This window comes from Heterodontus francisci, chromosome 3 (genome assembly GCF_036365525.1).
Source record: "Heterodontus francisci isolate sHetFra1 chromosome 3, sHetFra1.hap1, whole genome shotgun sequence".
Lineage (NCBI taxonomy): Eukaryota > Metazoa > Chordata > Chondrichthyes > Heterodontiformes > Heterodontidae > Heterodontus > Heterodontus francisci.
This window is the reverse complement of record NC_090373.1, coordinates 100,705,939-100,722,291: the sequence shown is the minus strand read 5'-3', so window position 1 is coordinate 100,722,291 and position 16,353 is coordinate 100,705,939. Positions and strand designations below refer to the sequence as shown.

General features: G+C 42.5%; 1 protein-coding gene across 2 annotated transcripts in view; it reads left to right on the top strand.

Moving 5' to 3' along the window:
- lama2 (laminin, alpha 2) overlaps positions 1 to 16,353 on the top strand; it is a 527,518-nt gene that overhangs the window by 473,244 nt on the left and 37,921 nt on the right. Inside the window, exons 52-57 of one of the 2 annotated variants that reach the window (XM_068025160.1) lie at positions 6,452 to 6,572; positions 6,726 to 6,902; positions 8,501 to 8,649; positions 9,884 to 10,060; positions 13,106 to 13,286; positions 14,856 to 14,915. In XM_068025160.1, coding sequence (XP_067881261.1) covers positions 6,452 to 6,572; positions 6,726 to 6,902; positions 8,501 to 8,649; positions 9,884 to 10,060; positions 13,106 to 13,286; positions 14,856 to 14,915 — 865 coding nt within the window. The remainder of the gene's footprint in view (positions 1 to 6,451; positions 6,573 to 6,725; positions 6,903 to 8,500; positions 8,650 to 9,883; positions 10,061 to 13,105; positions 13,287 to 14,855; positions 14,916 to 16,353) is intronic. The other variant, XM_068025161.1, reaches the window with a different exon arrangement.

The window sequence follows — 16,353 nt, the reverse complement described above, 5'->3', positions numbered from 1 at the left end:
TAGTTCCTTATCCATTATGGTATATTCTTCATGAACATAAAGGGGTTCTACTCCCTGAACATGCTGTTATGACTGTAGATACAGAATCATGAAAGTTAATGCCCCCTACCCTGGTAGCTGCCATGATTCCTTTATACTGCAGAAACCCATGATGTCACCATTATTTCCAGGACAGGAAAAACTGGAACTAAATTAATATGTTTCCATTTGGCAGGCATTGGGTACCAAGACTGAGTTCATGACCCCGTTGCGATACTCCTGCACAAAATAGAAGAAAGATATAATGCAACTACTTGGGTCTTGGTAGAGCATATTATCAAGATATAAAGTAAACTATCTGATGCATTGACTAATCAGGGGATTCTTTGCAGGCATGCCTGGCCAGAGGATCTAAGAATATTGTAGCCTGCTGTGCGTTACACAGCTTCTGCTGATAAAGGAATATTGCCATAGAGCAGGTTGAAGAAGAGAGCCAGCCAAAACTGGTAGCAGAAGTGGAACATGAACAGGAGCTGGAAGAGATGGCTTCAGAAGGACCATTCATAGAAATACAGAGAATGTACAGCACAGAAACAGGCCATTCAGCCTAAGTGATATATATAGATGTCGATGCTCCATTGGAGCATCTTCTAACCCCTTTCCATCAAATCCTATCAGCATACCCTTCTATTCCTTTCTCTCGCGTGTTTATCAAGCTTCCCCTTAAAAGTACCCATGCACTTTGTCTCAACTACTGCTTGTGGTACTAAGTTCCACATTCTAACCACTCTCTGAATCTAGATGTTTCTCCTGAATTCCCTATTGGATTTGTGACAGAAGCCACACCTGCCAAATGGGAACATATTAATTTCATCATATGGAACACTATTTAAATGTTTACTGGACATTGAACCTAACTTGTTTAAAAGGGCCACATGTCTGAAAACATAGCTGTACATTTGCATTCTGAGAGACAGTTGAATAGAAAGACAATGGGAGTATTCCCTGATTCATTTAGCCAGATGGGTTTTGTCAATAGTGATGACCAAAAGACATTGAGAGTCATTGTCTGTGTAAGAGCCAGCATTCCACCCCCACCCCCACTGAGTGTGTCTAGTAAGCTTTGAAGTATCAACAACCTTCACAGGTGATGCTGTGTCAAACAAAGAGCTGATCACATGACTAACCTGCTGGCCAACCTGGGGATTGATTGAATTGTGCATCACAGAAAAGTTTTGAGACAGACTGCAATTTTGAAGACTAAAGAGAAGCAGGGTCTCTCTCTCTCTCTTACGCAAAGTTCCAGGGACTTACAGAAGAAACTTAAGCCTCAAGACAGAAGACCCCTGCAGCCTTTTGGTACCAGCAAAACAAGTTTGAAAGTGTGCACTGGGCCCCAACGAGGATTGCAAGACTTAATTTCAATCAAAGACTTCACAGCAAAACTGAAAAACAGTAACTGAATTCCATCTACTACTTCAAAACTTTCCCCTTTAATTCTTTCTGCTCCTCTGTATCTATGTGTGTGTGTGTTTATCGTGTATGCATGCTAGCGTGGTTGTGTCGTGCATTTTTAGCAGTTTTAACTGAGGTAGAGCGTTAAAGTTAATAAACTTAAACTTTTCTTGTTTAAACCTGAGAATGCCTGTCTGATTGATTCCTTTGCAATTACAATTAGAGAGCAGTGAGCAGGTCACACTGAGGTGAAGCTAAAAACACTGTTTTAAAAGTTAAACCCTGTTTCGGCCAAACCAGGAAAAGGGTGAGAGGGGAGCCTGAGACCCCTTCCTCACCTGGTCTGAACAGAAATTTAGGGGCTAGCATCTGAGAGTAGACCCACAGACAAATGAGGAATTGGAAGTGGGAAGCCAAATTGATCCCAATCAAAAGGAGAAAAGATTTCAATACAGGTTTTCTTGTGGTTGTGTGTGCTAGGACACCAACATGTCTGCGACTGAAGCCAGTAACTACCCAAGTCAGGGTGAAGTAACTTGCTATAAGTTAAAAGCACTGTCTATAGAAGAGTTGAAGAATATGGCTGAGCAGTGTGGGATCACTTTCTGTGCCAAGGCTAGGAAATCGGAACCCCCAAGACCAGTGACCAACTATTTTTCCCTCGAATCTGAAGAATCAGAGACAGGGTTAGAAATAGACTCCAACAGAATATTGCTAGCAAAGATACAATTGGAACAGAGGGAACTTCAATTAGAAGAGAGAGAGAGAGAGAGAAAGAACCTTCTAGAAGGAGCAGGAGGAAAGAGCGCTGAGGCAGCTTGAGTTAACTAGAGGGCGACAGAGTAACCACAGTGAAAGCATAGAAAATAAAAGCAGTGCGGGGCCGTGTACTGAATTTTTAAAATTTTCCCAACTGATTCCAAAATTCAATGAGGGAGACATGGAAGAATTTTTTGTATCTTTTAAGAAACTTGCGAGGCAGTTAAAATGGCCAGCTGAGAGTTGGACTCTTCTGTTGCAAAGTAAGCTAACAGGAAAAGCCCATGAGATGTAATCCCTGTTGCCAGATGAGAGTTCATCAAATAATGAACTGACAAAAAATGTATCCTCGGGGCATGTGAGCTAGTACTGGAAGCCTACTGCCAGAAGTTACAAACCCTCAGGAAACAGACTGTTCAAACTTATTTGGAGTTTAAGAGAAGTAAGCAGCTGGCTTTTGACCAGTGGTTGAGGGCTCTTAAAGTGCAGCCCAGCTATGAAAGCCTCAGAGAGGTGATTTTGCTAGAGGAATTTAAAAACTCTCTCCCCTCTCTCCATAAAGGCCCATGTGGAGGAACAAAAAGTACATTGAGCAAGGCAAGCCACAGTTCTGGCTGATGGGTTTGCATTAATATACTAGTCAGTTCCTCGTGAAAACCTTTTGTAATCACCCCCACAAATCCGAAAAGGACAAAGGGTGGGAAGGTGATAGAAGCCCTAGCCGTCCTGGGAGAGAAAGAAAAAAACAGGACACACAGGGGGCCTTCCTCCAGCCAAAAAGGGAGGTGCTGTAAGTAGGTGTGAGACCCGGAGACCTGTGTGCTTCCATTGTAATAAGGCAGGTCATCTAAGATCTGACTGCTGGAAACTACAGGGAAGCCTGTAGGGTTAATCAGAGCACACCGGCTCAGTGCAGGAGAAGGGACCCTGATGGAAAGCACAGCTGAACGAGCTGTGGCTTTAACTGCAGCAGTAGTAAGACCCAGGAAACACTGCTGCAAATACAGGAAAATTTAACAGGATTTCTGAAGGTTATCAGGATTTTGTGTCTAAAGGGAGAGTAACCCCATACTAGTGGGACAAGCAAGCCCATACTAATACTCAGGGATACAGGGGCCAACAGATCCTTTTACTGGGAAAAGGTCAGACTTTTCCCCCAGAGAGTGCAGTAAATACCAGACTGGTGGTGAATGGTATTGGAGGGCAGTGTATGCCTGTACCTTTACACCGGGTGCATTTGGAGTGTGACCTAGTTTCAGGACCAGTGACCATAGGGATTGTCCCTAGTTTGTCTGTGAACGGGGTTGACCTGCTCCTAGGTAATGATCTGGCGAGGGTGACGGTGGTAGCTTCCCCAGCAATGAAAGAAAGACTGCAGGAGGTCAGAGAGTCAGGGCAGTGGCAGGAGACAGACCCCTGCAGTTCCCCTGAATGTGTAGTGCATCAGGCCATGACCAAATCAGCTTCCCCAGAGGAGACTGAATTGGCACTGCAAACAGATGACCATGTGGTCTGTCTGCAACTTTCTTTGGAAAGTTAGAGGACCCAGGGAATGGATTAAATGGATCTTCCCTAGTTGAGGCTCAGCAAGCCGACCCAGTATTGAGAAAATTAGCACAGCCTACCCAGACTGAAATTGAAGCAGAGGGAGTCCCTGATTGCTACTATTTAAAGAATGAGTTGCTGATGAGGAAGTGGAGTTCTCCTCACAGAACTGAGAGCAAGGAGCAGACAGTGGTTCACCAGTTAGTGGTGCCGCAGAGATCATGGAGAGAAATATTAAGAATGGTCCATGAGATTACAGTGGCTGTACATGTCGGTATACAAAAAACCAAAGCCCGCCTAAGACAGCAGTTTGACTGGCCAAAACTCCACAAAGATGTGGTGGAGTACTGTCGGAGTTGTCATATGTGCCAGGTTGAGGGGAAACCCCAACCTGTAGTAAAATCTGCACCTCTAAGTCCTGTGTCGGCTTTTGGGAAATCCTCCAGCAGAGGGCTGGTGAATTGTAAGGGACCACTGCCAAGAATAAAAGGGGACAAACAGGCACGGGGCTCACAAAAAGTTAGAGAGGAAAGGGGAGAAAGGGACAAAGAGGACAGGTTAAAGGAAGTCCGGAAGGATTCCCAATTGAAAATCCCTACTGTCCAGTCAGCTAGCCCCGAAATGTTGGAAAAATTGGACCCCACATCCTCCTATGTAAATGCAGACACCAGAAGCACCCCACCAGAGTTGCTGAGAGCATTTACAGTAACCTACAGAGACAAAGAAAGTCCTCAAGAGGGCAGAGAAACAGTGAGGGTGATGCCTCACCTAGTCAAAGTGCCACAGGGGTGTGCAGTAGAATCTGGACAAACACCTACAAGCAGGAGTGTCTCAGAGGACAAAGGGACGATTAGCAAAGAATCCTCCCCCACAGTCAGGAGAAAAGGGAACCAACCATCCCCTGAAGTAAGCAGCACTTGAATGACTCACCAGAGTGAGGTCAGAGTGGATCCGCCCACTGCCGACTCCCATAATCAGAGCTCCAACCCTGAGCTAATTAAATCTAACCATCTCCCTGCAGACCCCAACAGGAACAAAGGCATCCTAGATAATCATGGAAATGTGAAAACTTCAAACCTCCCTAAAAATCACATGTTTATTGAGATGCCCATTGCCAAACTATTACAGGCTGATCGTGAAAAAACTTTAAACCCCATGGGAAACACAAAGCTAGCTCAGTTCCACCTCAAGGTCAATAGGGGCAGTCCAAAGCAGTACTGCTGCAAAGGAAAGATAGACTGTAACAATTTTAAGATTTCTAAATGAATGAGAATTAATGAGAGAAATGCATGAGTGTTTTCTTGTACTTTTCCTTCTAATTTATAATGAAACGCTCCCCCTGATGTCGCATTTCACTCGGCCAGAGGTGCAGATGCGACAGAAACCACACCTGCCAAATGGAAACATATTCGTCATATGGAACACGAGTTGAACATTTACTGGACATTGAACATTAAGATGACCTCAGAGCAGTGGCTGAAAACTGACTGCACATTTGCATTCTGAGAGACAGTTGAATGGAGAGACAATGGTAGTGCTCCCTGATTCAATTAGCCAGATGGGTTTTGTCAATAGTGATGATCAAAAGACATTGAGAGTCATTGTCTGTGTAAGAGCCAGCATTCCACCCTCACCCCCACTGACTGTGTCTCGTAAGCTTTGAAGTATCAACAACCTTCACAGGTGATGCTGTGTCAAACAAAGAGCTGATCACATGACTAACCTGCTGGCCAACCTGGGGATTGATTGAATTGTGCATCACAGAACTTAAGCCTCAAGACAGAAGACCCATGCAGCCTTCTGGTACCAACGAAACAAGTTTGAAAGTGTGCACTGGGCCCCAACGAGAACTGCAAGACTTAACTTCAATCAAAGACGTCACAGCAAAACTGAAAAACAGTAACTGAATTCAATCTACTACTTCAAACCTTTCCCCTTTAATTCTTTCTCCTCCTCTATCTATTTGTGTGTGTGTTTATCGTGTATGCATGCTAGCGTGGTTGTGTCATGTATTTCTAGTAGTTTTAACTGAGGTAGAGTGCTAAGTTTAATAAACTTACACCTTTCTTGTTTAAACCTGAGAAAGCCTGTCTGATTGATTCCTTCACAATTACAATTAGAGAGCAGTGAGCAAGGACTTACTGAGGTGAAGCCAAAAACATTGTGTTTTCAAAGTTATACCCTGTTATGGCCAAACCAGGAAAAGGGTGAGAGGGGAGCCTGAGACCCCTTCCTCACCTGGTCGTAACGGATTTATTAGTAACTATCTCAGCCAGATACTTACAACAGCATTTAATAGACTCAGTTAGTTCAGTGCTTGTACCATCCAAGGTAACAACAGTTATCTACACATGAGCGCAATATCCCATTTAAATGCGATTCCTGCCAAACATTTAGCTTTACATCAAGAATCATGCCTAACAACACATTTCTCCACAAGTATTGTAATTACCCAATCCCAAATGAACTCTCATGATATAGTTAATCCAAATTTCATTCATCCTCACAGTGTATCTTCTTTTTGTAACTATGTGCTCCTACTGAATATTTCCACAGTGGGTGAAAGGAGTGAGAAATTTTAGTACCACAAGTAATATCTATTTTAATGCCAGTGTTTTTATTTTATTTCTTTAATATTATTTCAGTAATGTGTCTATAATTTTAGCTAAACACTGACAAACTTACATTAATTAAATGCCTTTATCTATTGCAGGCCTGAAGTCAATTTAAAGAAATATAGTGGCTGTCTCAGAGATATAGAAATTTCACAGTCACCATATAATTTGTTGAGTGGCACAGATTACCTTGGGTTAACAAAAGGCTGTTTATTAGAGGTTTGTTGTCTAAAACCTTATGATATTATACATTTTATAGCAATTTTCTTTGTTTTCAAATATTGGATTATAACACTGTTCAATACATGCTCCTGTTAATGAAGTTGTCCCAGTACTTTGCATGATTTTCACTAATATACGCTTTCTTGACAGAATGTCTTCACTGTTAGCTTCCATAAACCTGGATTTGTTGAGCTTCAGCCACACTCATTGAATGTAGGCACAGAAATATCTCTTTCCTTCAGTACTAAAAACGAGACAGGAATGATACTTTATGGAAGTGGAAAGGCTCCAGCTCAACTCAGGAGAAAACGCCGCCAAACTGGACAGGTGTTGTTTACAATAAGTTATATTGTCTTATTTGTAACAATTAACATCTTTTAAGTATTTATTTATGTGCCGCTGAGCATGTAATATTTAGATTAGATTATTTTAGATTAGAGATACAGCACTGAAACAGGCCCTTCGGCCCACCGAGTCTGTGCCGAACATCAACCACCCATTTATACTAATCCTACACTAATCCCATATTCCCACCAAACATCCCCACCTGTCCCTATATTTCCCTACCACCTACCTATACTAGTGACAATTTATAATGGCCAATTTACCTATCAACCTGCAAGTCTTTTGGCTTGTGGGAGGAAACCGGAGCACCCAGAGAAAACCCACGCAGACACAGGGAGAACTTGCAAACTCCACACAGGCAGTACCCGGAATCGAACCCGGGTCCCTGGAGCTGTGAGGCTGCGGTGCTAACCACTGCGCCACTGTGCCGCCCATGAGCCAATGGAAATAATAGACATTTGAAATACTAAATACTTTTAAGTATTTGCTCTATTGTTTTTATTAAGTATATGCAATTTTAAAATAATGTCTTGCTCATCTTCTGTTTGATATTGGTTATTCAATATTTTCAAAGACAGCTATCATCCAAACTTACATTGACAAAATGCCTTTATCTGTTACAGGCCTGAAATCTATTTAAAGAAATATAGGGCTGAATTTAATGAGTGCGTTGTGGCAGCGCACGCTGATGTCGGCGACGTGCTAGCAAACATCGGTCGCCGCTGAGCCCCCGCGATATTACGCGTGGGGGTTCATTTAAATGGAGGGGGAGAAGCGGCTACCCCCTCTACGTCATCAGGGGTGGCCTTGCCATCCCTGGCAACGACGTCTGGTGCCACCACCCAGGCACGGTGCCATTTTTAAAGGGCCTTAAGCCCTTAGGAGACATTTGAATTTTGAAAGCAACAGCATTTTATTTTGGCCTTAAAAAATTAAATGAAAGCGGGAGGTCCTTTCCCACACCCCCAATGTTTTTTTACTTGGCCCATATGCCGAACATCAACTTTATTCCCAACCTGCACATCCCCTCCAACCTAGTCACATTTTCCCTTCGACCCCTTCCCACCATCCCCACAGCCAATAAAAAACATTTTCCCCGCTTCCCACCCTCGTCCTTATAATTTCACTCCTCCCTCCTCCCCACCAGTGTCTCGCCTCGGAACTCATTTCGGAGTTCTGAAGGCGCACGGGTTGCGGCCCATGCCCGTAATATTGGCATGGGATGGCTGCCTGGACCAGGTAGGTTTATTTGCATCTTGTTTTAATTGATTTTAATATTTAAATGAAGGCGGCACTGAGGCTTTGCCGCTGTGGGGCCTTCTTGGCGTTGTGGGGAGCCTCTCCAGCAAGTATTTTACTGACTGCCCCCCCAGCCCCCACATCGAGGGGCTGGTAAAATCCAGTCCATAGTGTTTGCTTCAGAGATATAGAAAAGTATTAAATAATTTGCAGTCGGAGGTTATCTTCTTCGATCATTTATTGTGAAATATTCTTTGTTGTAAGCAATAACTAATTGCCAATAATGTCCATGTGGTCTGTACAAGAAGTTTGTGTTTGAACTGTGTGTTTTATATAAACAGGTCTACTACGCAGTATTCCTAAACAGAGGGCGATTGGAAGTACATATCGCTACTGGAGCTCGAGAACCTCGGCGTGTTACAATCAAACCAGAATCTGGAGTGTTCAATGATGGAAAGGAACATAGTATTAGACTTCATAGATCTAAAGGGTATGATAGTTCCTAAATGATTTATCAATACCTCTGAATTTTTTTTTTATTCTACTGGCTCTTTGAATGTCTTCACTGAAAACAGGTGCCTTACTACTTCATATAAATAAATTACATGGTGAAATTTTCCAGTGGGCTTTTACCGCTTGGACCAGGAGCCCAGTAATCGGGATTTGGTTGCCCTCTTGACAGAATTAGTTTGCAGCATTTCAAGTTGGAAAACTTACTTTAACAGGAGAACCACATGAAGACTGCTGTCTCTCTCCCATCCACTTCAGACCATTGCACACATGTTGAACCCTAGCCCTGAGGCATCACAACCATTCACACTGCATCAGCTGAAGCTGTTGAATGGATTGTTAACCTCAACATCGAACAATAACTGTTTTGCCAGCCATACGAACACATATATATATATATATATATATATACACAAAGTGAAATTACTGTTGCATGTGGATAAAATGATCCTGCCCTCTCCCCTCATGTGCGTTTTACAGCATGGTCATTATATCATAATCAAGAACAGAAACCCTATTTGATTTCACATCCCCCGCCCCTCCCACCCCAATGTGAACCCTGACCGCTCTGATGCTCGAGATACCGAGGTCACTATGTGCTCCCAATGCTGTCCCAGCTGAGTACTATGTGTCCAAAGCTATCCTAGCTGACAGCTATGTACCTGCATTACTGTCCCAGCATACTCTGTATTCCCAAAGCTGTCCTGCTACTATGTTCCCCCAGTGCTGTCCCAGCTGAGTACCATGTGCCCAAAGCTGTCCTAGCTGACCACTGTGAACCCCATTGTTGTCCCAGCTCAAATGCTGTCCCAGCTGACTCCTAAGTATCTCCAGTGCTGTCCCAGCTGATTACTACTATGTTCCCCCAGTGCTATCCCAGCAGACTATGATATATATCTGCAATGCTGTCCTAGCTGACCTCTGTTTACCCCCAATACTGCTCTGGCTGATTACTATGTGCCCCCAGGTGCCTACACTGCAGCAACTAAAATTGAACTTGGCAGCTTTCTGGGAAGGACAATTTACTCTGGCTGCAAACAAATTCATAAACTTGAGGAAATCCTCCTCCCCATTTGCATCTAATAACATATTCCTCCAGATACAACTTTTGTTGGAATAAATGGTTTAGCATTAATTTAAATTAATCATTTCTACTGTCTTGTTTTTAAAAGCTCTAAATATGCAGCTAACACAAGATTCTTTTTTGCTGTCAGGTTGCTCATTGTGCAAGTGAATGAAGAAAGAGCTCAAAGACAACGATTACCCAATGATCTGCCTCTCAACATTAAAAGACTGTTTGTTGGAGGTGTTCCTGTCTCATTCCAAGTCAGTCAGTTAAAAAGTATCATGCCTTTTGAAGGCTGTATATGGAATTTAGTTGTTAACTCAGTGTAAGTAAGGCTTCATTACTGCTAAGAAAAAGACAAATTTTTAGGTAGGGAACAATTAACAGAGTAATTCCCCAAGCAGGCACTCCCAGAAAGTGCATGTTACAAAATAACATGGTTGAACATAAGACCATGATGAGAAATCAGGGCAACAACCCATACATTTGTGTTCTTTAAAATTGGAGGGTAAACCACAGCCCATGATTTCCTAACGTGCGATTTTTCAATGTGTTCAGTGGTAAATTACCCTTATAACAATATCCTTAAATTATTTGAATTGAGCACATTTTACTGTACAGAATGACTTAGAAATTCTTTGTGCATATTAGTATAATTATCCTCTTTGTAAAATGTTTACTTTCATGTTGAATTATATTACATATTGAATATATCTTCACCAATCTAGTCTCAATTATAGTCTGCCTTCATCACACACGATGTCATGCTGAAATTAATGCTAATATTACAACAATTAATTTCCTCAATTTCAACAGTAGGATTACCAGTGTAATGTTAATCCTGTAGAAAAATGTCAATCTTAAAACACTTTGGGGATGAATTTTCAGCATTGATTTTCTGATCACCTGCCATAAATCTGACAGAAGAACTGCAGAAATCCCACAAGAAGTGTAAACAGTGATTCCATGTTTTCCACAGCTATTCCATCAAATTTACAGCCAATGATCAGGAGAACCCTGAAGAACGTCATCCCCTTTGATTCTGCTCAAACTGCCACCCCTGTTTTCTTCTGTTCTTTAAAGACTATATCGAAGTTTTCTTCATTTCGACATAGCTTCTTATCTAATCCAATTCATTCCAACTTGTTTATTTTTCCCTTAAAAACCTTTGTGTATTTATTTTCTTTTCCCCTGAACCATCCAATTTATAATGAATGGGTTTTCTTTGTAAGTTTGCATCAGTTGAAAACTTTAACAGTTTACTCATCCAGTCAAAAGTTAAGATATTGCATGTTTTGAAGAAAACACTTGCTGTGTTTTAATGCTTATGAAGGTAACAGCTGAATATACCCATTGCTGGCCCCTGAAGTCCACAAATGCTCAGAGGAGAAATCTTCTCCACAATACTGGAAGATTAATTTCGATTATTTTTGTCAAGGTCACTATTCGTATCATAAGTAAAAATATTCGTCTAAAATGTTCATGTTACAAATAGCTTCTCTTTTCTCTTACTTTAGAAATTCATTGCTCTTAATTATTAGATTGCATCATAAAACTGTGCCTGATGTCAACTATGACACTTAATGATGACAGATTTGTGATAAATTTGTGCAATTAGATAACCTTTATAAATAGCTGGAAATACTCAGCAGGTCTGGCAGCATCTGTGGAGAGTTAACAGACTGGATTTTCAATCCGGGTTCAGGAACCTGATGCCTGGAACATTTCCGGGTCCTGACCCCATGCCATTTGACACTATTTTTAAATGCAAAGCCCCTAATTGGTCCAAAGGCGAGATTAACACCCAAGTAGTGGCGCTGGACGCTGCCTGGAGGTGAGAATTGGCTCTGGAGGGCAAATCGCAGAGGCAGACAGCAGCCATGACTGGCTTGCTGTTGCCTTGCAGAATGGAACAGAGGGCCAGCAGCCTCACAGACCAAGCAAGTGTCTAAACAGTCAGTCATTTTATTGATCTGCTCAGCTCCTGGCAACTTTGTCCCACCACTTGAGCACCTCAGTTAGAATTTCCCTTTCTTCTCTAAAGTTTAATAAATGAACAGTAATAATATATACCACTGTGCTCCCAATAGCTGTGTACTAACTTGACCCTGACCATTCAATCTTCCCTTTTCCAGCATTGAACATTTCTTCCTGTCTCTCCCCAGCCCCATAACAAGCTCTTCAAGGAGCTTACCAGGCAGTTAATTGCAGGTGTGCAGGTTGCTGGCTCCACACCACCCCTCACCCTCACTTTGAAAATCGCAAAATTCCAGATGTGTCGGAAGACTGACCTGCCATCGGGGAATGCTATTTTCAAAGTCGGCCGGCTCCCGACCTCACTCGCATGGGTGATTGAAAATCCAGCCCAACATTTCAGGTCGATGCACTATTCTGATGAAAGGTCATCAACCTGAAACAGTGGGCTGAATTTTTAAATGGCCACGAGGCGGGAACGGAGATGGATGGGCCGGCAATTACCTGCCACCAACTGGTGTGCAGGTTTTGCAAGCATGGTCCCATTTCGGGGCTGCTTTTGAAGAGCTGGGTAGCGGTGGAGTGGTGGGGGGAGATGGTTACCCACCTGCAAGGGGCAAGTAGCCAAAGAAGCCCCTTAATGGGCCTATTAAGGCCACCGTGCAGATACTACTGGAATTTTCCAGTCGGCAGCTGGGCCTCCCGCTAAGACTGAATCCTACCAGATGAATAGAGGTGGGCTCCCAGCAGCAGACTTGGAGACTAGCGATCCCTCTAGAATTTTCCAAACCCCCACCCCACCTCAACGTGGCCACAATTGCAAGATGGACACAGCTGCAACTACAGGTTCCCTCTCCACAATGATGGCCTGGCCACTGTGCCCTCTTTTTATTTTTGAATTTTTAAAAAAGCCTTCAGAGGGTGGCACCAACCTGAGGCGCCCTCTCTTTCACTTACCTATATCAGCAGCTCCCACCTCTGATGGTGCGGCTGCCGATGTGTCAGTGCTGGAAGGCCCCCTGTTGGCCTCCAGCCTCAGAAGCCCATGCTCCCTCTTTAATTGAATGGGGCTCCAACAGGTGGTCACTTAATTGGCCACCACCTCAAAAATTGCCCTCTGCGTCCCAACGCCGGGGCGTGGGTTCCTGACCCACATTTCCTCCTGACGGCAGAATCAGGACCTACAAACTAACATTCAGCCCACTCTGTTTCTCTCTCCACAGATGCTCCCAAACCTGCTGAGTATTTCCAGCAATTTCTGTTTTTAATTCAAATTTCCAGCACCTGCAGTACTTTATTCTTTTATAAATAGCTGTTCCTTTCTTGCAGTGCTCCTTATTATAGGATTAATTTTAGCTATACAATTATTCTTCTACATATTTGTTTTTTCTCTTAGACCGCTAGACTTTGCTCAACCAGTATCTTTTGAGAATGCAGACATTGGCAGGTGCCCAACCCTAAAACATTCAAAACCACTTCCTGATGAAGATGAGGAGATTGAGACAGCGACTGGAATCTCAGCTGAAATCACAGTCAAACCTATCTCAGAACTGAAAAGAATTCCTACACCTGCTCCTGTAAGTTTCTATTTCCAAATGAGCATAAATTGCATGATGCATTAATGGAAGTCATTCCCACTTCCAAATCAAAGAAAGTTGATTCATCTTTCTAGTATATAGCAGGTGATCTCATGTGTTCATGCTTTCTTGCCAGCAGTATTATTTGCAGATTCAGATGGACTCTGCCCACAGATTTCCAAAATTGAGTTGATGGGGTCAAGGCTAACCGCTGGTACCAGGAAACTTAAAGTTCTCCTGTAATGACGTCTCACTGGGAGGTCAAATTTGATAAATGCTTCTTTGGCTCTGGGAATAATTAATATAAATCATACAGTGATTGATAGCACAGAGCATCAAGTCACAATTATAATGACAAATATATTATGATTTACTTATTGACGCTAACTGAAAATTAACACAGATCAACAGACAAAATGCTATTTTTAAACAGATTATATAAATTGCTTACATCTTTGTGAATTGCCTCTTTATACTGTTATCACTTATAAATGGACAGCCAACATATTTATGTAGGTAAAAGACCACTTGCTATGTTTCTTTATCTGTGCAGCATTAGTGGCAAATGAAACCTTTATTTAACTGCATCAGTTAAATTACTTCACAAAAGTGATATAAAATGAGGGACATTTATTGCAAAACATTGGTAGCAATGGGATTGAGTTCCTAACGTTTTATTTTTTACAGTCAAATTGGCAACTACTGTCTCTCATCACCATCTCCATCGAGATTTGGTCTGGGATCATAAACACTTTGAAGAGACTGAAAAAATTGGGAATTCTACTCACTGGGCATATGAACTGCCCTTTGTTATTGGTTTTATCTGCTTATTTTTGAAAAATGTAGGGTAATTATAATTGCCAAAATTGGCTTGGTGATGCTTTCCTGACCTCACTCTCATGATCCTCTTGAACGGTTCAGTTGCCAGTGAAAATGTAACATTTGGAGTTATACTACCACCAGGAGTAGTTGAGGCGAACAGCGTAGATGCATTAAAGGGGAAATTAGATTAGCACATGCGAGAGAAAGGAATTGGAAGATCGTGCTAATGGAGTTAGATGAAGAGGGATGGGAGTAAGCTTGTGTGGAGCATACACACCAGCATGGACTGGTTGGGCTGAATGTCTTGTCTCTGTAATAAAAACAGGGAGCATTGGAAATACTCAGCAGGTCTAGCAGCATCTGTGGAGAGAGAAACAGAGTTAACATTTTAGGTCGATGGCCTTTTATCTGGCTTGTTTCTATGTTCTAAATTCTACATCGTTTAACATTGATGATCCATAATAACAACATGGATTATATAATTTAAAAATGTATTCACCTCATTGGGACCATTTTAATTTACCTTTTTAGCATGTGCAGATAGAAACTTGGTTACTAACACAAGTCTAGCATCAGAATTTCTTTCTAATGTAGCTCAGTTTAATTGTTTTTATTATCAATATACACAAGGCTTTTGATATGTGCATCATTAACAGCATTTTAAAATGCTTTACTAGAAATAGTTGACATGAGCATATTCTTTGCTTCAATCTCTAACTTTTTTTACTTACACTTACTGCTTCTTAGGATGTGCATCTCGCTGAACTGAGGAACAGCAAGCTTGCTACTGATCATGGCTCCATTCTGGTACCTTTTGTCATCTAATAATGGTGTTTGAACAGTTTTCATAATCCCCAGGAAATGCTAACATGACCTTCTATTCCCTATCCCCTAAAAATCCTTGTTCGAACACAAATTCCCTTTAATCATCTTACACAATGTTCAAAACGAAAGTCTTTTTAAAAAAAGGTTAGCTTGGACTTTGACTGTTTCTTTACAATAAGATCATTCTACGCAGGAAGGATGGCATTGTGAACTAACGAAAATGGGCTTTCACCATTTATTTCTTGCACTACATAGAGTAAAATGGAACTTTTATACATTTTGATATATGGTAATTGGCCATAGAATGATGGAGCACATAGGAGGGCATTTGGTCCATTGTGCCTGTGCCTGCCCTTTGAAACAGCTTTCCAATTAGCCCCACTCCCCTGCCCTTCGCCTTGCAAATTTTTCCTCTTCCTTTTTGAAAGTTACTATTTTTTCAGGCAGTGCATTCCACATCATAACAACCTGCTGTGTTAAAAAAAAAACTCCTCCTCTCTCCTTTGATTCTTTTGCCAATTACCTTAAATCTGTGACCTCTGGTTGCTGACTCTTCTGCCACTGAAACAGTAGGCGGAATCTTCCTGGCAGCTGGGAGGCGGGTTAAAGGCAGAATCGGGAGCAACCTTGTAGGTTAGGGTACGTTCCCGCTTCTGGGCAATCTTGCTGGAGGCAGGTGAATAATGGAATAATTAGCAATTAGACTAATAAGGGGGACAGGGAGGACTCTGCTGGGATCATCCTGGCATTGGAGCAGCCTCGTGCTGAGTTCTGAGCCCAGCAGCTCTATGGAGGCAGGCCAGGTGGCCATTGGAGCTGGAGGCACATCGCTATGACAGGGCTGCGGACAGGAGAGGCCACACTCATAGTCCAAACGAATCCACCGAAGGGGTTTGCCTTTTACTGTGAGGGGCCTACTGGCTTCGGCTCTCATCTTTCTGGAAAATGTTGCATGGCCCTGAGGGCACCTCTATGTTTATGCACCCTCATGCTCTCCTTGCTGCCTGAGCAGCAGCCACCTCAGCCTCAGGAACTCTGTCGTCATCCTTAATTGGGTGGGGCTCATGGAAGTGGCCTCTTATTTGGTCACCTCCGGAAGATTGCGCATGTGGGCAGGACTCACAGACAATCAGGGACGGGTTCCTCATTCGTCCCTGATGGAAGAATATTCTCAAAGGTGGTAAGATCCCATGTAGTTTCTCCTTATTTAATCTATCAAAACCCTTCATGATTTTGAAAATCTCTATTACATCTCCCCTTAACCTTCTCTGCTGTAAGGAGATCAACCACACTTTCTCTAGTTTCTCCACATGACTGAAGCACCGCATTCCTGCTACCATTGTCATTAATCTCTCTGCGCCATCTCCAAGGCTTTGAAATCCTGCCTAAAGTATGGTGCCCAGAATTGGACTCAGTACTC